General features: G+C 42.4%; 1 protein-coding gene across 1 annotated transcript in view; it reads left to right on the top strand.

Annotated features, from left to right (window-relative positions):
• The first annotated feature begins 9,784 nt into the window (after window positions 1–9,784).
• opcml (opioid binding protein/cell adhesion molecule-like) overlaps window positions 9,785–25,275 on the top strand; it is a 344,606-nt gene continuing 329,115 nt past the window's right edge. Inside the window, exon 1 of the mRNA XM_034293037.1 lies at window positions 9,785–10,134. Coding sequence (XP_034148928.1) covers window positions 10,074–10,134 — 61 coding nt within the window. The 5' untranslated portion in view covers window positions 9,785–10,073. The remainder of the gene's footprint in view (window positions 10,135–25,275) is intronic.

Raw genomic sequence — 25,275 nt, 5'->3', positions numbered from 1 at the left:
TTGCGTGTGTGCAGGACCGTGTGTTTTAACTCCCATCCACCCAGATGCCAGTCCGTCTGTTCAACCCCTGCTCAGACGAAGGAGCTGCTACACAGGGCAGGTTAAGTAGATTAGATAAAAAAGTTGCAAATCACAAAATGTAAACAAACTGTACCAAACCATTTTCCTCACCAGAGCATCCTTAGAGAGTGAAAAAACAATAGTCACTTCAAATTTAGAACTTGATCATGTACTTTACCATGTACCCCCGCACACACAAACACTGCTATTTAGTAGAAATATAGACAAGACTATTAATGTAAAAGTCAAGAATGTCAGAGAATAAAACAAAGGGAGGAGAGAATGACAGCACTGTTTGTTTTGTTGCATGTTCACGCCATAGAATCCAACTGCAAAAACGTGGAATTTGTTACTAGTAACAAATGAATAGTTACTAGTAGTTATTGGAATAGATATATTAATCGTGATGTATAAGGATACAATATCTCACAAAAATGAGTACACCCCTCACATTTTAGCAAATATTTGATTATAACTTTTCATGTGACAACACTGAAAAAATGACACTTTGATACAATGTAAAGTAGCTTTTATAACAGTCTAAATTTGCTGTCCCCTCAAAATAACTCAACACACAGCCATTAATGTCTAAATTGCTGGCAACAAAAGTGAGTACTAAGTGAAAATGTCCAAATTGGGCCCAAAGTGTCAATATTTTGTGTGGCGACCGTTATTTTCCAGCACTGCCTTAAACCTCTTGGGCATGGAGTTTCATCAGAGCTTCACAGGTTGCCACTGGAGTCCTCTTCCACTCCTCTATTACGACATCATGGAGCTGGTGGATGTTAGAGACCTTGGCTCCTCCACCTTCCGTTTGAGGATGCCCCACAGATGCTCAATAGGGTTTAGGTCTGGAGACATGCGTGGCCAGTCCATCACCTTTACCTTCAGCTTTTTACTCTTTTTACTTCTCACCTGGTTGCCACCACACATGCTTGACACCATCTGAACCAAATACGTTTATCTTGGTCTCATCAGACCACAGGACATGGTTCCTGTAATCCATTTCCTTAGTCTGCTTGTCTTCAGCAAACTGTTTGCAGGCTTTCTTGTGCATCATCTTTAGAAGAGGCTTCCTTCTGGGACTACAGCCATGCAGACCAATTTCATGCAGTGTGTGGTATATGGTCTGAGCACTGACAGGCTGACCCCCCACCCCTTCAACCTCTGCAGCAATGCTGGCACCACCCATACGTCTATTTCCCAAAGACAACCTCTGGATATGACACTGAGCACATGCACTCAACTTCTTTGGTCGACCATGGCAAGGCCTGTTCTGAGTGGAACCTGTCCTGTTAAAGTGTTGTACGGTCTTAGCCACCATGCTGCAGCTCAGTTTCAGGGTCTTGGGAATCTTCATTTAGCCTAGGCCATCTTTACAGTGGGGAGAACAAGTATTTGATACACTGCCGATTTTGCAGAAAAGCATCCCCAAAGAATGATGTTTCCACCTCCATGCTTCACGGTTGGGATGGTGTTCTTGGGGTTATACTCATACTTCTTCTTCCTCCAAACACGGCGAGTGGAGTTCAGACCAAAAAACTCTATTTTTGTCTTATCAGACCACATGACCTTCTCCCATTCCTCCTCTGGATCATCCAGATGGTCATTGGCAAACTTCAGACAGCCTGGACATGCGCTGGCTTGAGCAGGGGGACCTTGCATGCGCTGCAGGATTTTAATCCATGACGGCGTAGTGTGTTACTAATGGTTTTCTTTGAGACAGTGGTCCCAGCTCTCTTCAGGTCATTGACCAGGTCCTGCCGTGTAGTTCTGGGCTGATCCCTCACCTTCCTCATGATCATTGATGCCCCACGAGGTGAGATCTTGCATGGAGCCCCAGACCGAGGGAGATTGACCGTCATCTTGAACTTCTTCCATTTTCTAATAATTGCGCCAACAGTTGCTGCCTTCTCACCAAGCTGCTTGCATATTGTCCTGTAGCCCATCCCAGCCTTGTGCAGTTCTACAATTTTATCCCTGATGTCCTTACACAGCTCTCTGGTCTTGGCCATTGTGGAGAAGTTGGAGTCTGTTTGATTGATTGTGTGGACAGGTGTCTTTTATACAGGTAACGAGTTCAAACAGGTGCAGTTAATACAGGTAATGAGTGGAGAACAGGAGGGCTTCTTAAAGAAAAACTAACAGGTCTCTGAGAGACGGAATTCTTACTGGTTGTTAGAATCTGTCTTGCACAGTTGAAGTGTACCTATGATAAAAATTACAGACCTCTACGTGCTTTGTAAGTAGGAAAACCTGCAAAATCGGCAGTGTATCAAATACTTGTTCTCCCCACTGCATGTAGAGCAACAATTCTTTTTTTCAGATCCTCAGAGAGTTCTTTGCCATGAGGCTCCATGTTGAACTTCCAGTGACCAGTATGAGGGAGTGTGAGAGCGATGACACCAAATTTAACACACCTGGTCCCCATTCACACCTGAGACCTTGTAACACTAACGAGTCACATGACATCTTGAGGGAAAACAGCTAATTGGGCCCAATTTTGACATTTTAATTTAGGTGTGTAGTAACTATTTTAACTATTGGAATAGTTACTAAAGTACTAGTAACTTTAAAATAGTTAGTACAGTGGCGGAGCTTAGCTTTCTCTCCCGTGGGTGCAAACCTTTTGTCTGCAGCCATAGCATATACACACTTCTTACTGTTGTGTATCAATATAGTACAGTGAACGCATGTGAATAATTACAAAAGCAAATGTTTAAAAACTACCAATAAAGAAATGATGTGCCCGAGACAGACGTATGAAATTGTTCTGATTGGCTGGTTATTCAGAACCATGTTACTTAACTTCAGTCAATATTCAGTTTTTCCCCCAAGACAAAATTCTAATTGTATAGGCTTACGTTACTTCCGAAATAAATTATGAAGCGAACACATCAAACAACATTATCTTGTCCAAAGTAATAAACGAGCAGCAGACAATTTGGACAACGATTTTGTGCGGGAGAAGAACGATATTCCCTCTGCTGCAACTACCAGCTCTGCTTGTGCACTTTACTCAGCCGATGACAAGAGTGCTCCCTCGGCGGAAGATGGTAGCGATTCGGTTGACAAAGGAAATATTATCCAAGAGATTTTGAAAGCAACCGGATCCTCTGTGGTATGGACTTGGTACCTCCATTATATCAGTAAATTAGGTCTTTTTGCCTAAATCAATTTGTCAATGTTGTGGTTTGGCAGTATTGTCAGTGTTGCCAACTCCTCAGTAAGGAAAGTCGCTATTGGCTGTCCTAAAAGTCGCTAGAAGTCGCTAAATGACGTCATGGCCTAATCTGCATAATTTCCCATCAGCATCATGAACAGATTTTTTTTTACATACAAAACTCTCGTTGGGGAAAATAATATACATGCATATTTACAAATGTTGTCCATGTACAAGAAATAATCACCTGAGCAATAAAACAAAGAACAAATAAAAAAAGGGGGCGCTATTTAATCAAAAAGCTAGAAAAAATATAAACATTTAGACACACAAGGGGAGATATCATCATGGTCCTGGATTAAGAGAACTGCACCAACTGCACGTGATGGACACTGCCTGTAGGAGAGGAATAACATCGTAGGAGAGACAAAAAGTGAGTAAAAACATCCTAAATATGTTTAGAACTACAAATTAACTTTCTTCTGTCGATTCACAGCGGCATCCGCTGCTCGTTAAGAAGAGTAAGAACAAGTCTCTGATAACAGCACAAAAAGTCGCTAGATTTGTCGCTAGTCGCGTTTTTGGAAAGAAAGTCGCTAAGGGGTCTGAAAAGTCGCCAAATCTAGCGACAAAGTCGCTAAGTTGGCAACACTGAGTACTGTACTACCTGTTAACTAGCTAAGGTTTTCTAGCTAACTTACTGTTGACCAGAGCGTTGCTAGGATTACAATACATTCGCCCTCCCCCCCATCCCCCGCCCCGGGACAGAAAGTACAGGGATTTGAATGTACATGAGGAAAATGTCAATGTTCATGTTAGCGGCCTACACGTCTACATTGTCATAACGCGCGATCGGAATTATAGATTAATAGAGCAGGGGCTATTTATTTTTTGGGGTCAATTTGAGACCCGGGGCTATTCATAAAAGATCTGCAGCTATAGCCCTGCAGCTATATTTATCAACAAGTAAATAACATTTTCGAAAGTTACAAAAAAATTATCTGTATTACCGATTGACTCACTTGGCAGCAGTAATGACGGGTTATTTCTTATAGACTAAACAAATCTGGCTAACGGCCAAGTACAGGAAATTATCACGTCTAGCGAAAGCATACCTGTGCATCCAGGGCAACAATGGGTAGCCTATCTGTTGAAAGGATTTTCTCGGCTGCGGTCTGATAGTCTACAGACTACGTAAGCCTACTCGTCTATCACATTTTGATAGTTTTTTGTTCATACATTTTATTCCTAATTTATTCCTATTAAGCTTCTTGCCAAGGATATTTTTTCCGGACCGCATAAGCGGAGCCGGCCAAGAAGAGCGAATGTGACTGACTGACTGAAACTGACTGATTGAGACTGACTGTACCTTGTTAAATAGCGTAGTGGTTAGAGAAGCGGACCTGTAAACTTTTGGTCCCGAAGTTCGTATCTCCTCACAGGCGAGGCGAATTATGGATCATGAATTGTTCTGTATAGACGAATACTTTGCTGGCTAAAACCTTCAATATCTACATTATAGTAAGCCAGAAATAAAACAGTTTACGGTTATATTGCGACTGTTTCTGGTGGATTTTCGAAGTACGCATCCGTGCATGTGTTTTGGGTCAGGATAGACAAACACATTTCCTGGCTACAACATACAGTAGTTATGTTATAGTAAGCCTAAAACTGTATCCGGTTATATTGTGTTTCTGGCATGGAAAAGTTAATTTTCAGTCTCGTTAGAAATTGCTCAATTCTTATGATTATTCCTAGGAAGTTAGTAGATACTAGTAAGCCTATTACTGGTAATAAGCTGTTAAAATGGACAGTGGCAAAAGCCATACAGTTCATTGACGCTATGGTGGAGGTAAACTTAATTAGAAACGTCAGTCAGTTTAACACAACGCTCAGTGGTGTCTAGCAACTGCTGAAACGTGTAGTTAAAGACACTGCCTCTCATGTGGAAGACTATTGAGAGCAACAACATTTAATATTTCTGATAGATTCCACGATTCTCTTGTCTTTTCACTTATGAAAAAGTTAGTTAACCTCACCTTTACTGATAGTTATTGTATCAATGTCATTCACGAATGAAAGAAAAAAGTTTGTTATTTTCCCATGAAAGAAAATAATACATTCTTATGCCAGGGAATGAAATAACCTCGCTAGCAAATGCTCAATATTTATGACTATTCCAGTAAGTTAGCAGATACCGGTAAAGCTTGTTACTGGCTAATATGCTGTTAAAAATTCCAGTGGCAAATGCCATACATAGATGCAATTTTTGGTGGAGGTAAACTTAGTAAGAAACATTAGTCAGTTTAACTGTATCAATGTCGTTCATGAATGGCCTATTAACTGTTAAAGCAGCCAGTGGCATAAGAGGCTATACGTTTCTCAAACCCTGGTCCATAGACCACTCTATTATTTTTATCTACTGATTTTTAATTAATTGCTCATACATTTCAAACAAACAGTTGTAACAAAAAAAAACATTGGAAGTATGTGTCAGCAGTGGCAGGACATCAGCATGATTAAGTGCCAACGTCGTCAGAAAAGCACATTACTAGCTCCAATCTTGGCTAGCAAGTGAAAGTGACAGCTCGTCGCCTCACAAAAGAAACATTTCCGTCTTGACAACTTTTCTATAGTCTGACATACGAACTGAACCGGACAATTAGCTATATAGTTAGCTATTGTAGTTTCCATATGTGAATGAAATGGTAAGAAACGCGAAAAAACATTCAACTAGTTAGCCGACGAAACAGCTAAAAACGGCAACGTATTCAATTTCAAGACTAAGCAACCTTTCAAGCTTCACAGCTGATGCACTTGCCTATCAAGTAATCACAACTATTGCCATCTAAAATATATTACCAACATTTCACAGCATCAAATATAGACAACAGCAATTATACTATATCCGCATTGTATTTGTTAATCAACACTACATCATTATTGCTTTCAAAGAGCAAGGACGTTTCCAACTAACACCAAGCACAGAAACAGTCTCTTACAACGTAAAAAGTTGTGGCCGCTTTGCAGTTAACATTTTGAAAAGAAAATACAAAAAAAAGTCAAATGACAACATACAGTTTTTCTGATATATTATTCATGACAACATCCACGGGAATACAGTAACACGTTTTTATCTTTGGTAGATTTTGTGATATTTACACATAAAGAAACACAGCTGTCTGTGGCCCCTATGGGAATCTAAAAGAAGGGTCAACGGCCGCTGTGGGATCAAAAGGGTTTTAACAAAAAAAACAATGCTCAGCAAGTGAAGTGGGTCTTCACTTCAGCAGTAATGCATTAACCTTTTTGATGAAGAGATCATTACCATTAGAAAACAAATGACTGACTCCTTAAATAGCTATAGTCCTCAAAATCTCAGTTGTCCTGAGAGTGTCCAGAAAAGATCCCTAACCTGGTGTCAATGGGGACACTTGAATTTTTTGACCCTGTATCACTCGACACATTCACTAAATTTGTAATGAGTTCTAAACCCACAAATTTCCAACTAGACCCGATTCCAACAAAACTACTGAAGGAGCTAGTGTGCCAATTTTGAACCTAATTAATTGCTCCCTATCCTCTGAAATGATCCAGCCATACACACCTACACGTAAGATTGCAAGATACAGGCCTTCTAATTGTATCTAAACAAACAGCTAGAGGCAAAGCTTTCTCTCATTGAGCTTCACTACTGTGGAATGATCTGCCAATTAAGGTTAGGAATGCAGACTTCAAGTTTCTACTAAAGACTTGTCTCTTCAGCATGGTCTATGATTAATTGTAGTCTGGCCCAGGGGTGTGAAGTTGAATGGAAAGGCTTGATACTGTCCACCCTTGCTGTCTTGCCAGGGGGGCTCTCATCGCCACTGGGATGCCCTCTCTCCAATGCCATTCTGGGGCGGAGTCACTGGCTTGTTGGTGTCTCTCTGTTGCGCCCATTGTGCAATTGGGGTGAACTCTACTGGCAATACTCGGCCCTCCTTTCAGGGTGGTTGCGATTGGTTGGTGTCCCTGTGGTTGATATGCTTGGCAATGTGGGTGAATTGACTTCCTGCCTGTTTTATGCTGCTATATTATTGTGCTGGGGGAGTAGGGGCAGTTCACCTTCTCCTTTGTAAATCCTTTGTAAATCTAAGGAATGCACTCTCTTCCCTTGTCTCCTGCTCCATTTAAACTTAGGAGGACATGAGGTCCTGGCCCACACCTCCCGAGTACCAGGCTGTAAAGACTGTTGCTTCCGGGCTTTATATATAAATAAATTGATTGATTAGACAAACAGGGATGAGAAACAGAGTGATGCTAAGGCAGGCTGCAATTTAGGAAGGGACAGTAACCCTAAGAGGAGGCAGGTTAGTGCTTTAGTAGTGTAATTAATAGGTTTTGTTAATAATAAAGGCCAGTGTATGTTTGCCTAATCTATTGAAGTAGTGAAATCCGTAGTATCTCATTGGTGTAGCCCTCCCCATAGGCAAGCAATTAATCTGCAATCCCAGTGCTGACCATTCAGGGGAGGTAGGTAGCTGAAGAGAGTTTAACAATATTTTACCACCCAATCAGGACTTTCACAGTCACAAGTTTCACAGTCACAAGCTCCCCCCTAATGTCCACCACTGACACAACTGCAATATCCCTCCATTATGTAACAACATTGCAAGTACAGAGAGATCAGGGATACATACTAAGAACAAACTGTTTGGAGCTGCCCATTCATGTACATTTACATCTTTGCAATAGGCCTCCAGGCCATGCAAAGTCGTCTTGCATAAACCGCACGTTTGAGATCTCCCCAGAGTGGCTCGATGATATTAAGGTCAGGAGACTGATGGCCACTCCAGAACCTTCACCTTTTTCTGCTGTAACCACTGGAGGGTCAACTTGGCCTTCTGCTCAGGGTCATTGTTGTGCTCGAAAGTACTCTCTGATAACATACTGCATTCATCTTGCCATCAATGTTCACAAGATTCCCCATGCTTTTAGAGCTCACTTTTCTGTGGTATTGGTGCAGTAAAGGCTTCTTTCTGGCAACTCGATCATGCAGCTCATTTTTGTTTGAGTATCGTCGTGTTGTACTCCTTGAAACAACCACACCGTCTTTTTCCAGAGCAGCCTGTATTTCTCCTGAGGTTTTCTTCTGTCAGTTTTGGCTGAAATCTTTCTTGGTATACCTGACCTTGGCTTGGTATCAAGAGATCCCCGAATTTTCCACTTCTTCATAAGTGATTGAACTGTACTGACTGGCTTTTGCAAGGCTTTGGATATCTTTTTATATCCTTTTCCATCTTTATAAAGTTCCATTAACTTGTTACACTGGTCTTTTGACAGTTCTTTTCTGCTCCCCATGGCTCAGTATCTAGCCTGCTCAGTGCATCCACATGAGAGCTAACAGACTCATTGACTGTTTACACACAGACACTAATTGCAATTTAAAAAGCCACAGGTGTGGGAAATTCACCTTTAATTGCCATTTTCACCTGTGTGTGTCACCACGTGTGTCTGTAACAAGGTCAAACATTCAAGGGTATGTAAACTTTTGATCAGGGCCATTTGGGTGATTTCTGTTATCACTATGATTTAAAAAGGAGCCAAACAACTATGCGATAATAAAAGGCTACATATGATCACCATCCTTAAATAAATGATCAGTCATATTTTCTAAATCAACCCCAAGATTTTACAATTACTGTCAGGGTATGCAAACTTATGAGCACAACTATTTTGCAGCCTGAAGGTTGCTTAGAGATGCAACGTTTTCACAATGGGTGATGCAGGGGAGGGGAATCAGAAAAATACACAATCAATCAAACTTTGTGCAGTGGTTTACTGATTATGACATGCAGTTTTCACTGCACCTCTGCCACTGCCGCCTTGAGGCCTTTCAACAAGCTTCTCCATGTGACTGTAGCCCATTGATTCTGACTGCAGTGACAGTGCAAAGAGTAAACCAGAAATGCATTCTGTTCAGCTGTGATATCAATATATTTTTTAAATAATGCAGCCTCGATGTTTTGCACAAACCAACTCTCACAAAAAAGCTAAAGAAAATGGTTTATATTTTTGATTAAGGTTATCGTTATCGTTCACATGATCTTTCTTCACCTTATAATGTCATTCTTGATGTTTATTGACACCTTCTTGGTCAAAAGATGGTCAAAGCCAAATGGACATACAAAGCCTTTAATCGGGCGATATTGATGTAAATTATGTAATGGAGCAAATCTGAGAAACACTTGTCAAGCCAACTTATCCCAAAATATTGGTGCCCTGAAATAGGGTGACTATTTATGAAAAGCATTGCTTCAAATGGTGAAACTAAAATGTACTCAAATACCATCAATAAAAACAGAGAATATGTTACTTCATAATAGTTGTTTTATTATAAATCCAAACATACGGTAGAGATAAAAAAATAAACAATGAGTCACTGTCCCAATGCTTAAGGAGGACACTGCATATTTAAATTCTCATGTACCAATAGTACAAACACAGAGCAATGGCTGGGTCTGACTGGCACCCAAAAGCCTCGGCAAATGAGAGGACGAGCAGAGGCAGACTCCACCTCTCCCTTAGCTTGTGAAGCATTGGTCCCTTTGTGTGTGTCTGTGTGAGTGAGAAAACTGACTCAGAGGACTTGGTTGCTGCTTGCTTCCGCAAATTGCACTGGATTTTTATCTCCAACAGCATAGAGAAAACCAGAGCCAAAGTAAAACCTCCACAGTTCTAGATTTAGGAAGGGGAGCAAAACAGCCCTGTTCCTGTTAAAAGAAAAAAAGAAAAAGAAAAGATACAATAATACAAGAAGAGGGTAAAGAAGAAACATAAGTGTTCATTGGTGTCAATAGATTGCGAAATGTATAATTCTATGTGTTTCCTCGTAATGTCATGGGTGGTCGCTCTACTTGTGTTCCCAGGTAAGACTTCTCTTCCGCTCTTTTTCTCTCTCTCCATTTCCTGCTTTCTGGCACCTATTTTGTTGCTGATGTTGCAATGTGATGCATTATAGCAGCAGAGATCTGTTGGCCTCTCTCTCCTTCGCTCCCAAAAAAGTTCTTGGAAATATTTAGGTGAAAAACTATGGAAGTTGGTAAAGGTATTTTACTAGGAAGCTTTTGTGTTAGTGGTCCTAATACAAAAGCATTGCTAAAACTGCCAATTCCCATGTTTTTTGTGTGTGGATAGTACAGGATAGCAGTGATGTGCAGATTAAAGATTGTAGATGAAATGTTGCACGTGTTAGGAATACAAAGTGAACTATTGGATGTGCTGACCTTTTTTTTTGTTTTTACGTTTAAAACACTCACCACGTCATTTAAATCACTTCCAAAGCTTGTGGTTTGAAATCCACAATGTAGGTGGGAGGTCCATGCTAGATGGTGATGGATTGAGAAATCCGCCAATAAGAACCAGCAGTCAGTCAAAGCTGTGAGCTGGAAAACCTGCATTAGAGTGTAAATTAAGTACAGAATTGTGCTGCTCTTGAATTTCCTTTGTTTTTCTGTTTCTGACTAAGCAATACTTCTCACTGAAAAAAAACTTTGATTGAAGTCACATTCTGAAAACATGGGAAATCAGACATTAATAGAGATAGAAAACCAGTTGGTGGACAATATGATGTTTGTAGTAATGACACTTTTGGTTTGGAGCTGGGTGTTTTGCTGCTACCTCACTTTATTAAATGTCATATCCTGTTTTCACCCAGGAGATTAATATGGATAATTTAGGGGCCATTCATAAATAGCTGTTTATATCCTCCAGGATAATGGCAATACTTTTTCATACCATGACTTCAAGGTCTAGGTTGTGTCAGTTGGAGCTGTACGTTTTTGAGTGACATAACACTCAAAAACATTCAGCACTCATGTTGATAATCAACAGAGAAAATCAACAGTGTGTGTGTTTTATAATGGGAAAAAGGGCTGATGTACATTTACATTTGATTTGTTTTACTTATGGCATTGAATAAGCAGTTACTGGAGAATATAATATTTTTCAAGATACGCCTAAAATATTAGTAGTAGTAGTTATAGAGTGGCCTCTGATATTTTTGTAGCAATTTATTGCTGTTATATATGAATTGTAGAATAATTATTTATTTTATTATATAACTTGTTTCTCTAGGACATATATTTTATAAAATTACAAATGTATTATGGATACATGGTGAATGTACAGTATTCATTTAAATAACTGTAGCAGATATTATCCACTTTTGATCCGTGGAAAATATATTAAAACCAGAAAATTAGGGATCAACATCTTTATTAAACATATTAAATAATCATAACTCATAAAACATAGTCAATTACTTTGAAGGCAATTTTACGACAAGTATACAAGTATTTCCAACACAATCTCTTAGATATGAATGTGTACCTAGATGTGATAATATGGACTGCCAATTACATGTTCTGGTTTATGTATATGGGTTATGTATGGAGACCCCCAAATGTGGATAAACGTGGAAGGAAGAGCTGCAGTACAAACAATGTTTAAGTGTTAAGGTTTGCTAATAATCCAGTATGATTCATGTTAGGATTGGGGTAACGTTAGACAACAAAAATGGTTAAGGTTAGATAACACGTCCGGTGTGGTTAGGTTAGGGATTACTGATCGTGATACGAAAGCACAATCATTGGGCAATCATTTATGCCCTCTCCAGAAACGATTCCCTAGCAAAACTTTTACAATTAAAGCTACATGTGTGTATTACTGCCCCTAACGGTGGTACTTACTGTACAAAACGTGCAAACGTATGTAAAAGACGGAACTGTTCTATTGTTGTATAATTTACTCATCCAATATGCATCTGCTCCGGGTATTCATACAGATAAACACAGGTAAACATTGCAGTCTGAATACTGATCTTGATATTCCTCACGTTACTCCTCTGCTTGGGTTGAGTGAGAAGTTGTTGTTCAGCTTTGGTTAGCAGGAGATTTTTTAATCAGTTCTGTCCATTTCCAAGTAAGATTCTTGGTTTCACCTGAGGTTGATGTGGGATCAGGCGAGATCTGTGCCAATGTCAGGAGTTTCCTTCTTGATTGGCCGCCATACTACATGGCTGTGTCTGATCCATGGGGCACCTAGCGCCCTGTGGTGAAGAGTCCCTGTTTATGGGGTGTTGATGGATGATGGATAAATTAATTGCACAATCAAGGAAGCCAGGTCATTGTTCTGCTTACAATAACCCCTGCCCTGGGTTAACAAAAATGACATACTTTCCTTGAAATATAGGGATGTTATTAACAGAACATGCAGCTATGAAAAAAATAAAGAGACCACTGCACTGTTTTGAGTGAGCGTTCAATTTGCATTGTTCTCTTGATGTTAACCCTTTTGTTCCTCACACAAAACCTTCCTTTTTTAAAGAAAAAGGTGCCGTGGTCTCTTAATTTGTTTCGGAGCTGTACACTGAATAATTTACAATACAAGACACACTGGTCAAAGCATGACAGTACTCCAGTTCCAAACAGTTCTGTTCTGACAAGTTGTAGACAGTAGGTCATGATTTGCATTACAAAACATTTTTACCATCCTTTTGGCAAACAAGCACATACATTCTTCTTTCACAGGGTTAAATGTTTCAAGCGTAGTCACTAGATTAGATTTTATGTTGCCAACAAAGATATTTCAAAGTTATCTCTGTGTTCCAGTGAGTCCTCCACTTTTGGAATTGAGAGAGGGAGCCCAGTTTCCAGGAACCCATGTCCTTGGCCACAAGCAAGTTGCATATGTTTCCAAAGCAGTGGGCGTAGGCTTGTTGCCATTCATTGTTTGCAGGCTTGTAGACAATCTTTTGAATAGCTGACTCCAGACAATAGTGTTAAAATAAGGTAGTGTAGTAAGGCTAGACTTACTCAAGTGTGACATCACTGGACCTGCAAATGGCATTCTTCAGCCATCAGACGAAGCAGGAAGATAGAAACACTGCTGTGTACTGTAGATGTCTAGCTCAATGTGAGAATTTGGTATACAACTGAAATGCCCTCTTTGATTGTCCCCTAGTTCAATGGATGAATTAATTATATTCCACTGTAATTACAGCTATTGACATTTTCATGTTAGATGATACACCGTGACACTAAGACCCTTTGGCCACAAACAGCATGTTAGGAAAGTCTACTGTGTTTGTCTTTCCAGTGCTCACTCATAGTCCACTCAATTCCCCTGCACAACTGAGACTTTCTTTGAATGACATTTAGTCAAATATGTTTATTTTGGTAGAACCACTGTACAAGCATGATTTGTGTGCTCTGTCCCTGCAGTAGCATCCCTATTACTGTACAGAGACAGTCACAGCCCAGAGCAGGTCATGTCCTTGTCAAAGTTCATCAAATCTTTGTAATAAACAACACAGTGCAATGCCTGCTTACCATCTCATGAAGGACTCCAATTTCTGCTAAGGTCAATGTTGCATCCAAGTTTTTGGAATCAATCACTGTTATTGTGGATTTTATGAGATTTGGCGTGGATGTTGCTTCACTGAATCTACAAAACAACCCTATTTCCAAATATCAAATGTTGAAGCTGAGAAATGTTATTCTTTTTGGAAAAATTCATGCCCATTTTGAATTTAATGCCAGCAACACATTTAAAAAAAACCTGGGACAGGGGCACGATTACCACTGTTGTATCACATCTTCTTTTAACAATACTCTGTAAGCGTTTGGAGACCAATTGTTGTTGTTTTAAAAGGGAAATGTTTTCCCATTCTTGCTTGATATAGGATTGCAGCTGCTCAACAGTTCGGGGTCTCCTTTGTTGTATTTTTCGTTTAATAACGCACCAAATGTTTTCAATGGGTGACAGGTATGGACTGTAGGCAGGCCAGTTTAGCACATGGATTCTTACTATGTAGCCATGCTGTTGTAATAGGTGCATAGTGTAGTTTGGCACTGTCTCGCTGAAATAAGCACGGCCTTCCCTGAAAAGGACATTGTCTGGGTGGCAGCATATATTCCTCCAAAACCTGTATATATTGTTCAGCATTAAAAGGTGCCTTCACAGATGTGGACTAATGCACCCCCATACCATTTCGGATGCTGGCTTTTGAACTGTGCACTGATAAAAAGCTGGATGGACCCTCTCCTCTTAAGACCCGAGGGTGCGGCATCCATGATAACAAAGCCAGATGGTGCCCTTTCCTTTTTAGCCCGGAGGACGCGGTGCCTGGAGAAGACAGCAGGGGTTCCAGATATTGTTTATGTATGGTTTCTCCTTTGAATGGCAGAGTTTTAACTTGCATTTGTGGATGCAGCGACATACAGACAATTTTCGGAAGTGATCCTGAGCCCCATGCAGTGATTTACACTAGAGAAGCGTGTCTGTTTTTAATGCAGTGCCTGAGGGCCCAAAGATCACAGCCATCCAATATTGTTTTTTGGCCTTGTCCCAAACAAATTTTACGTTGAGAATTATTATTCTTAAATTGTTGTACTAATTGACCGCCCAGTCTTGGGATGGTGAACCCCTTCCCATCCTCACTTCTGACAGACCCATCCTCTCTGGAATCATCTTTTATTACCCAATCGTGTTAATTACCTATTGCCAACTGACCTAATTAGTTGTGTGATATTTCACAAGGTTTCGTTTTTTTGCATTATACAACTTTTCCAGTCTTTTGTTGGCTCTGTCCCAACGTTTTTGAAACGTGTTACAGGCATCAAGTTCAAAGTGGGCATATACACCAGACAGCCATAACATAATGACCATTGACAGGTGAAGTGAATAACACTAATCTCGTTATCATGGCACCTGTCAGTGGGTGGGATACATTAGGCAGCAAGTGAACATTCTGTCCTCAATGTCGATGTGTTAGAAGAAGGAAAAATGGGCAAGCATAAGGATCTGAGCGACTTTGACACGGGGAAACAATAAAACAAAACTTGGTTCTCTGATGGTTACAAAGGGGTTATTACATAAACAGTATTATTGCTACTACTATTTATAATAGTGATGTATTTGACTTCACAGAGCTTTTCTGGACCCCCAACATGCTTTAAATAAGATGAAAGCTCACCTCATTCCCCACTCTAAGCCCAATAGTTGCAAATGAGGAAAACTGTCTAAGCATTGAGCTTTACAGTGAGGGAAAAACAGAATAACAACAAAAAATCCAGGAAAACGCATGTCCAAAATGTTATAAATTGATTTGCGTTTTAATGAATGAAATAAGTATTTTTTAAGTAAGTTTGATCCCCTCTCAATCAGAAAGATTTCTGGCACTCAGGTATCTTTTATACAGGTAACAAGCTGGGATTAGGAGCACACTCTTAAAGGGAGTGCTCCTAATCTCAGTTTGTTACCTGTATAAAAGACACCTGTCCAGAGAAGCAATCAGTCAATCCAAACTGTCCACCATGGCCAAGATCAAAGAGCTGTCCAAGGATGTCAGGGACGTCAGGGACAAGAATGTCAGGGATGTCAGGGACAAGAATGTAGACCTACACAAGGCTGAAATGTGCTACAAGACCATTGCCAAGCAGCTTGGTGAGAAGGTGACAACAGTTGGTGCGATTATTCGCAAATGGAAGAAACACAAAAGAACTGTCAATCTCTCTCGGTCTGGGGCTCCATGCAAGATCTCACCTTGTGGAGTTGTAATGATCATGAGAACGGTGAGGAATCAGCCCAGAACTACACGGGAGGATCTTGTCATTGATCTAAAGGCAGCTGGGACAATAGTTACCAAGAAAACAATTGGTTTCACACTACGCCCCAAAGGATTGAAATCCTACAGTGCCCACAAGGTCCCCCTGCTCAAGAAAGCACATGTACATGTCTGAAGTTTGCTAATGAACATTTGAATGATTCCGAGGAGAACTGGGTGAAAGGAGGAGGAGGAGGAATGTTGCCTATGACCCCAAGATAATCATCCCCATCGTCAAACATGGAGGTGGAAACATCATGCTTTGGGGGTGTTTTTCTGCCAAGGGGACAGGACAACTTCACCGCATCAAAGGGACGATGGACGGGGCCATGTACCATCAAATCTTGTACCAGAACTTCCTTCCCTCAGCCAGGGCATTGAAAATGGGACGTGGATGGGTATTCCAGCATGACAATGACCCAAAACACACATCCAGGGCAACAAAGGAGTCGCTCAAAAAGAATCACATTCATGTTTTGCAGAGGGGTCGAATACTTATTTCCATCCATCATCTTCCGCTTATCCGGGGCCGGGTCGCAGGGGCAGCAGTCTAAGCATGGATGCCCAGACTTCCCTCTCCCCAGACACTTCCTCCAGCTCTTCCGGGGGGACACCGAGGCGTTACCAGGCCAGCCGGGAGACATAGTCCATCCAGCGTGTCCTAGGTCTTCCCCGGGGTCTCCTCCCGGTGGGACGGGACAGGAACACCTTCCCAGGAAGGTGTTCCGGAGGCATCCGAAACAGATGCCCAAGCCACCTCAGCTGACCCCTCTCGATGTGGAGGAGCAGTGGCTCTACTCTGAGCTCCTCCCGGGGGACCAAGCTTCTGACCCTATCTCTAAGGGATCGCCCAGCCACCCTGCGGGGGAAAGCTCATTTCGGCCTCCTGTATCCGGGATCTTGTCCTTTCGGTCATGACCCAAAGCTCATGACCATAGGTGAGAGTAGGAACGTAGATTGACCGGTAAATCGAGAGCTTCGCCTTGCGGCTCAGCTCTTTCTTCACCACGACAGACCGATGCATCGACCGCATTACTGCAGAAGCTGCACCGATCCGTCTGTCAATCTCCCGTTCCATCCTTCCCTCACTCGTGAACAAGACCCCTAGATACTTAAACTCCTCCACTTGAGGCAGGCACTCTCCAAGCCATCCTTTTCCAACTGAGGACCATGGCCTCGGATTTGGAGGTACTGATTTTCATCCCCACCGCTTCACTCTCGGCTGCAAACCGTCCAAGTGCATGCTGAAGGTCCTGGCTTGAAGGGGCCAACACGACAACATCATCCGCAAAGAGCAGAGATGAAATCGTGTGGTCCCCAAACCTGACACCCTCCGGCCCCTGGTTGCGCCTAGAAATTCTGTCCATAAAAACTACGAACAGAACCGGCGACAAAGGGCAGCCCTGCCGGAGTCCAACATGCACAGGGAACAAGTCTGACTTACTGCCGGCAATGCGGACCAAGCTCCTGCTTCGGTCGTACAGGGACCTGACAGCCCTTAGCAAAGGACCCAGGACCCCATATTCCCGAAGCACCCTCCACAGGATGCCACGAGGGACACAGTCGAATGCCTTCTCCAAATCCACAAAATACATGTGGATTGGTTGGGCAAACTCCCCTGAACCCTCCATCACCCTGTAGAGGGTATAGAGCTGGTCCAGTGTTCCACGGCCTGGACGAAAACCACACTGTTCCTCCTGAATCCGAGGTTCTACTATCGGCCATATTCTCCTCTCCAGAACCCTGGCATAGACTTTCCCGGGGAGGCTGAGAAGTGTGATCCCCCTATAGTTGGAACACACCCTCCGGTCCCCCTTCTTAAAAGAGGGAACACCACCCCGGTCTGCCATCCCAGAGGCACTGTCCCCGACTGCCACGCGATGTTGCACAGGCGTGTCAGCCAAGACAGCCCCACAACATCCATAGACTTGAGGTACTCAGGGCGGATCTCATCCACCCCCGGTGCCTTGCCACCGAGGAGTTTCTTGACCACCTCTGTGACTTCAGCCCGGGTGATGGACGAGTCCACCTCTGAGCCCTCATCCTCTGCTTCCTCAATGGAAGACGTGATGGCGGGTTTGAGGAGATCCTCGAAGTACTCCTTCCACCGCCCGACGACATCCCCAGTTGAGGTCAACAGCTGCCCACCTCTACTGTAAACAGCGTTGGTAGGGCACTGTTTCCCTCTCCTGAGGCGCCGGATGGTTTGCCAGAATCTCTTCGAGGCCAGCCGATAGTCCTTCTCCCCGAGTTTTTGCCTCCACAACCACCCGGGCTGCAGTCCGCTTGGCCTGTCGGTACCCGTCAGCTGCCTCCGGAGTCCCACAAGCCATCCAGGCCTGATAGGACTCCTTCTTCAGCTTGACAGCATCCCTTACTTCCGGTGTCCACCACCGGGTACGGGGATTGCCGCCTCGACAGGCACCGGAGGCCTTACGGCCACAGCTCCGAGCGGCTGCTTCGACAATGGCGGTGGAGAAAATGGTCCACTCTGACTCAATATCTCCAGCCTCCCTCGGGATCCAGTCGAAGCTCTGCCGGAGGTGGGAGTTAAAGATCTCTCTGACAGGAGACTCGGCCAGACGTTCCCAGCAGACCCTTACAGTACGCTTGGGCGTCCAGTCTGTCCAGCTTCCTCCCCCGCCATCGGATCCAACTCACCACCAGGTGGTGATCAGTTGACAGCTCCACCCCTCTCTTCACCCGAGTGTCCAAGACATACGGCCGCAGGTCAGATGAAACGACAACAAAGTCGATCTGCGGCCTAGGGTGTCCTGGTGCCACGTGCACTGATGGACACCCTTATGCTTGAACATGGTGTTCATTATGGACCAATAACTGAACACCGCTCGGGTTCAGATCAGGGGGGCCGTTCCTCCCAATCACGCCCCTCCAGGTGTCACTGTCGTTGCCCACGTGGGCGTTGAAGTCCCCCAGTGGAATGATAGAGTCCCCAGTTGGAGCACTTTCCAGCACCCCTCCCAGAGACTCCAAGAAGGTCGGGTACTCTGCACTGCCGTTCGGCCCGTAGGCACAAACAACAGTGAGAGACCTATCTCCGACCCGTAGGCGCAGGGAAACGACCCTCTCGTTCACCGGGGTAAACTCCAACACATGGCGGCAGAGCTGGGGAGCTATAAGCAAACCCACACCAGCACATCGCCTCTCACCATGGGCAACTCCAGAGTGGTGAAGAGTGATCCCGACTACCTCTAGTCGGAACCTCTCAACCTCACGCACGATCTCAGGCTCCTTCCCCGCCAGCGAGGTGACGTTCCACGTCCCTAGGGCTAGATTCCATGTCCAGGGATCGGGTTGTCTAGGCCCCCGCCTTCGACTACCGCCCAATCCTCTCCACACCGGCCCCTTATGGTCCCTCCTGTGGGTGGTGAGCCCACGGGAAGGTGGCCCCATGTCGCTCGTTTCGGGCTGAGACCGGCCGGGCCCCATGGGGAAAGGCCCGGCCACCAGGCGCTCGCGAACGAGCCCCAACCCCGGGCCTGGCTCCAGAGTGGGGCCCCGGCTGCGCCATACCGGGCGACATCACAGAACACAAATTTTTTTTCATCATTAAGGGGGTTTTGAACCGCTCTTAGTCTGACCCGTCGCCTAGGACCTGTTTGCCTTGGGAGACCCTACCAGGGGCATATAGCCCCTGACAACATAGCTCCTAGGGTCACTCGGGTACTCAAAACCCTCCACCACGTTAAGGTGGTGGTTGAAGAAGGTGGTTATTTCAAAATGCAAATCAATTCATAACTTTTTGGATTTTTTTGTTGTTATTCTGTCTCTCACTGTTCAAATAAACCTACCATTAAAATTACAAACAGATAATTTCTTTGTCAGTGGGCAAACTTACAAAATTAGCAAGGGATCAAATAGTTTTTCCCTTCACTGTAAATAAAACTGACAAAATATTGTTAAAATTCAATTTTATTTATTTCTTATTTAACTGCGACTAATTAATTTAAATAATCATGTTTTGCACTGGAAAATATGTGATATTCCTTTAAATAAAATAGTTTTCTTTACTATTTATTTGCAATTGCTTGCTGAGTTGACATCATATGTTATTATTAGTAGCACTGCCAGTTTCAGAGAAATTGGGACAAACATCTGCAAAAATGGATATGGACTGATATGGACCTGAAAGGCAAACTGTTGGCCATATTTCTCAACAGGCAAGCTATACTGTATATCCCTAGCTTGAAAGCTGCTCATATAAAGCTCCAGAAAAAATTAAGAGATCACTGCACTTTTTTCTTTCTTTTTCAAAAAAGAGTGAGGAACAGGAGGGTTAATATTAAGAGATCACTGCAACTTCAACGCTTCTGTTGCTTACTCAAAACATTCCTTTTCAACTTTTTTAGAAAGGAAAGAAAAAGGTGCAGTGGTCTCTTAATGTTTCCCAGAGCTGTATCTGTCTCTCACCACTAGCCTAGCACATGTGCACAGTTTGTGTTATACCAAGGGCAACATTTTACTAAATCTCAACAAAAATTGGTCATTTAATCTATTTAACAAAAGGTTTACTAAGTAGTCAGAATAACTTCCTCCCTGATTAGCAAAGTTGCATGCATGCTGCAATGATCTAATGTCAAACTTACTTACTGTTTGTCCTGTTTTGCCTTATTTATTTGACTTGCTGCAACATAGTAGTTTATTAGACGTATCCAGTTAGTGGGTAGGGTGGAAGTGGGAAGGGTTGTTGAGGAAATGGAGGTAATATGCTCTTATGTCAGTACACTGTTATTTGTGTTTCCAATACAAACTTGATATTAATTACTTCTTCTCACTGTGAAACCTCATTAATGTTGCCTTAAACTCCCCTGAAATCGTGACAAATACTTAAATGTGAATTAATAGGTGCTAAAATACAAAACTGTAATCCTTTAAATGGTGCAGTCAAATTTTTCATTTAAAAAATGTCTCCATTTCTGTTTTTGGTGGGAACCCATAATATTCATAGTAAGGAAATTAGAAGGGATGCATTGTATTTTCTTACCAGGAAATCCTCCCAAACTGGACAAGGTGCTAGCTGTAATTAATACTCAGGAGGAATTCAAGCGCAAAGCACATCAGGCTTGATTAAAGAACACTCCACAAGAGAAAGCTGAAGTCTTGGTCGGGACGCAGGCAGGGGGTCATACAGGGAAACACAGGACGAGAATGCAAAGGCACAGGCAGAGAGAAGGAACGTAATCTAGGTAAGTTGGGCAGAAACTGGTCGGTACACAAGGAATTCAATAAATAATGGGTAATTCAAACAGGCTGAGTCGTCACGAAACAAACAACACCTCACAAACGAGAAGGTGAACTGAACAGAACTACATAGTGGGGCGAATGTGACACAGGTGAGTAAACAAGTGACTAGAATTCCTGGTGATTGCGATCTAAGGAATGAGGTGCATTCAGGTGATTGGGAGAGTGAGGTGTGTTGATGGGATTGGGAGGTGCGTTCAGCTGATTGGGAGAGTGAGGTGCATTCATGGATTTGGAAGTGCGTTCAGGTGATTGGGAGAGTGAGGTGTGTTTATGGGATTGGGAGCTAGTTCGAGGACCTGAGCTGGAGGCGGACATTACACTATCTACATAGTCTGTAAAAGCACTCTGTGAAAACTGCTGATGCAAAAAGGGCTTTAACATATTGTTCTCCATCTTTAAAGCAATACAAGTTTGTTTGTTCCACTTTGACATAGGAAATGTACTATATTTATGAAAATGCTTTTTCATTATAACAAAATCTCTAAGATTAGAAATTATAATTCTGAAAAATTATAGACAAATAAATATAACCATATTATTACAAAAAGACAAAGCTTACTTGGTAGGAATGGTAGACCAGCCAGCCAATAAAAATTAGTCTTAAGGCCAGCTTTAAAAACCAGACAGTATGAGCAGCCTTGAGATTGTCAGAAAGTGGGTTCCAAAGTCATGGTTCATGTGCAGAAAAGGCACGGTTGTTCATTGTGCAGAGCCGGATCCTGGGTGAATGAAGCGGTTTGACATATCAGTATGGGTGCTATTAGATAGTAGGCCTGAAGTGTAACAATAACTTTACGTTAGGCCTAGGCTATAGAATAATTTTCTTGCTTAGTCGAGTCAACATGAAAGATGGGAGCATTGCAAAAAAAAACATTGAACTGACTTATCTTAAATCATATTCTTCTCTTAATATAGGTTAGAACATGTTTTGCTGTTCAACTTCAATTGTCAGCAGATTATGGGCAATATAACGTTGTCATGAAACAAGTAATGTTGCATAGTAATAAGGACCAAATATTATTGGGGTGTTTTTCAGCAGTAGGGACTGGGAGACTAGTCAGGACTGAGGGAAAGATGAATGTAGCAAAGTACAGACAGATGCATGATGAATCTTGCATCTGTACACAGAACCTCAGACTAGGGCGAAGGCTCAACATCCAACAGGACAATGACCCTAAGCAGGCAGCCAAGACAACACAGGAGTGGCTTCGGGACAAGTCTGTGAATGTCCTTGAGCCAGCCAGAGGCCTAACATCTCTGGAGACACCTGACAATGGCTGTGATGCGATGTTCCCAATCCAACCTGACAGCCTGACAGTGCTTGAGAGATTCTGTAGAGAAGAATGGGAACAACTCCCCAAATATCGATACAGTCTCACAAACAATTTGCACATAAACATTAAAAAAAAGTTATGTTTCGTAAAAAATGTTGTGTTAGTGTGACCTATTTGTGTGACAATATAATGCAAGTCCCTCACCAAATGGAACCATATCACAACTTGAGAAATATTCCTCTCTTTGTGCAGGTGCGATCACAAGTTCTGTCTTTGATGATGTTCTCTAAGGGAGAGATCAGAATTTTATGTGATGAGCCACGGAGGGAAATGGAGGAGGGTCATGCTTTTCTAATTTCAGTCTTGGGGAGCGCTTACAGTTTTTTTATTAAGTCCAAGGGATGATCATTTAATTTTATAATTTATTACATTTCAGGAGCCTACTATATCTGTCAGACATTTGAAATGTAAGCATTGACTGGCAGAATATATCTTATTACTCTATTACCTTTCTATTGTCTATTCGATTAGTCTCTCTTTGTGCATGGAGTATCCAGATCTTGGATATAGCGCAATTTATTGTGGAAAAAAAGCTTGGAAAAACAAAAACAAAAAAACCTTCATGGCATCTCAGAATTACGGAGGGAGTGCAATTGTCCTCTACTCAAGAATTTCAGAGTATCTTTGCAGTCTGTTTGCTGTAGATGTTCTTGATGAACTTAAAGAGTCGAAGAGAGATGTTCCATTGAGGAAAAACTGAGTTGAATAAATTGTGTGTTTGGGGAGCAGGGTAACATAATTTTGCCTAGGAGGAGTTTTCCTCTTTTTTCCAATGTCATGTAGAAAGGGAATGGTTTCAGGATTGCTTGCTGAACCCCGATTATGGCATTCCTGTTTTAATATAGATGATTATCAGGGACACAGCTTGGTTTGTTCTTCCTTTCTACAGTCACATTTGAAGACAGAAGATGGGCTAATGTACTGTTTGTGGCTGCTGTTCATAATGCTGTTCATTATGGCATAAATACAGTGGATATAAAAATTATACACACCCCTGTTAAAATGCCAGGTTCTTGGATGTAAAAGAATGAGACAAAGATAAATCATGTCAGAACGTTTTCCACCTTTAATGTGACCTACACTCACCTAAAGGATTATTAGGAACTCACCTAAAGGATTATAATGTCCTGTTCAATTTCTCATTAATGCAATTATCTAATCAACCAATCACATGGCAGTTGCTTCAATGCATTTAGGGGTGTGGTCCTGGTCAAGACAATCTCCTGAACTCCAAACTGAATGTCAGAATGGGAAAGAAAGGTGATTTAAGCAATTTTGAGCGTGGCATGGTTGTTGGAGCCAGACGGGCCGGTCTGAGTATTTCACAATCTGCTCAGTTACTGGGATTTTCACGCACAAACATTTCTAGGGTTTACAATGGTGTGAAAAGGGAATGGTGTGAAAAGGGAAAAACATCCAGTATGCTGCAGTCCTGTGGGCGAAAATGCCTTGTTGATGCTAGAGGTCAGAGGAGAATGGGCCGACTGATTCAAGCTTATCTCCACTACAAATAGGAAAAAGAGGCTACAATTTGCACGAGCTCATCAAAATTGGACACTTGAAGACTGGAAGAATGTTGCCTGGTCTGATGAGTCTCGATTTCTGTTGAGACATTCAGATGGTTGAGTCAGAATATGGCGTAAACAGAATGAGAACATGGATCCATCATGCCTTGTTACCACTGTGCAGGCTGGTGGTGGTGGTGTAATGGTGTGGGGGATGTTTTCTTGGAAAACTTTAGGCCCCTTAGTGCCAATTGGGCATCGTTTAAATTCCACGGCCTACCTGAGCATTGTTTCTGACCATGTCCATCCCTTTATGACCACCATGTACCCATCCTCTGATGGCTACTTCCAGCAGGATAATGCACCATGTCACAAAGCTCAAATCATTTCAAATTGGTTTCTTGAACACGACAATGAGTTCACTGTACTGAAATGGCCCCCACTGTCACCAGATCTCAACCCAATAGAGCATCATTGGGATGTGGTGGAACGGGAGCTTCGTGCCCTGGATGTGCATCCCACAAATCACCATCAACTGCAAGATGCTATCCTATCAATATGGGCCAACATTTCTAAAGAATGCTTTCAGCACCTTGTTGAATCAATGCCACGTAGAATTAAAGCAGTTCTAAAGGCAAAGTGGGTCAAACACAGTATTAGTATGGTGTTCCTAATAATCCTTTAGGTGAGTGTATAAAGTGAATAATTAAATTGAAAAACAAACAGAAATCTTTCAGGGGGGAAAGATAATAACAATAACCTTGTTGCATAAGTGTTCATTTCTAAAACATTAGATATACCATGGAACACAGTGAAGACAGTCATCATCAAGTGGATAAAATGTGGCACAACAGAGACATTACCAAGAAGTTCCTCCAAAATGTATGAAAAGATGAGAAGAAAACTGGTCAGGGAGGCTTCCAAGAGGCCTACAGCAAGTTTCTTAGTTTCAACAAAGAAACTGCAGGAATTTCTGGCAAGTACTGGCTGTGTGCTACATGTGACAATAATCTCCCGTATTCTTGAATGGGTTATGGGGTAGGGTGGCAAGACAGGCTTTTCTTACAAAGAAAAACATCCAAGCCAGGCAGAAGTTTGCAAAAACAAACATCAAGTCCCCCAAAAGCATGTAGGAAAATGTTATGGTCTGATGAAACCAAAGTTGAATTTTTTGGCCCAAATTCCAAAAGGTGTTTTTGGCACGAAAACAACACTGCCCATCACCCAAAGAACACCATACCCACAGTGAAGCATGGTGGTGATAGTGTCAGGCTTTGGGACAGTTTTTCTTCAGCTGGA

Source organism: Esox lucius, chromosome 7, assembly GCF_011004845.1.
Source record: "Esox lucius isolate fEsoLuc1 chromosome 7, fEsoLuc1.pri, whole genome shotgun sequence".
NCBI classification, from domain to species: domain Eukaryota; kingdom Metazoa; phylum Chordata; class Actinopteri; order Esociformes; family Esocidae; genus Esox; species Esox lucius.
Note: the sequence above shows the minus strand (reverse complement) of the source record. Positions and strands in the feature narration are given on the sequence as shown.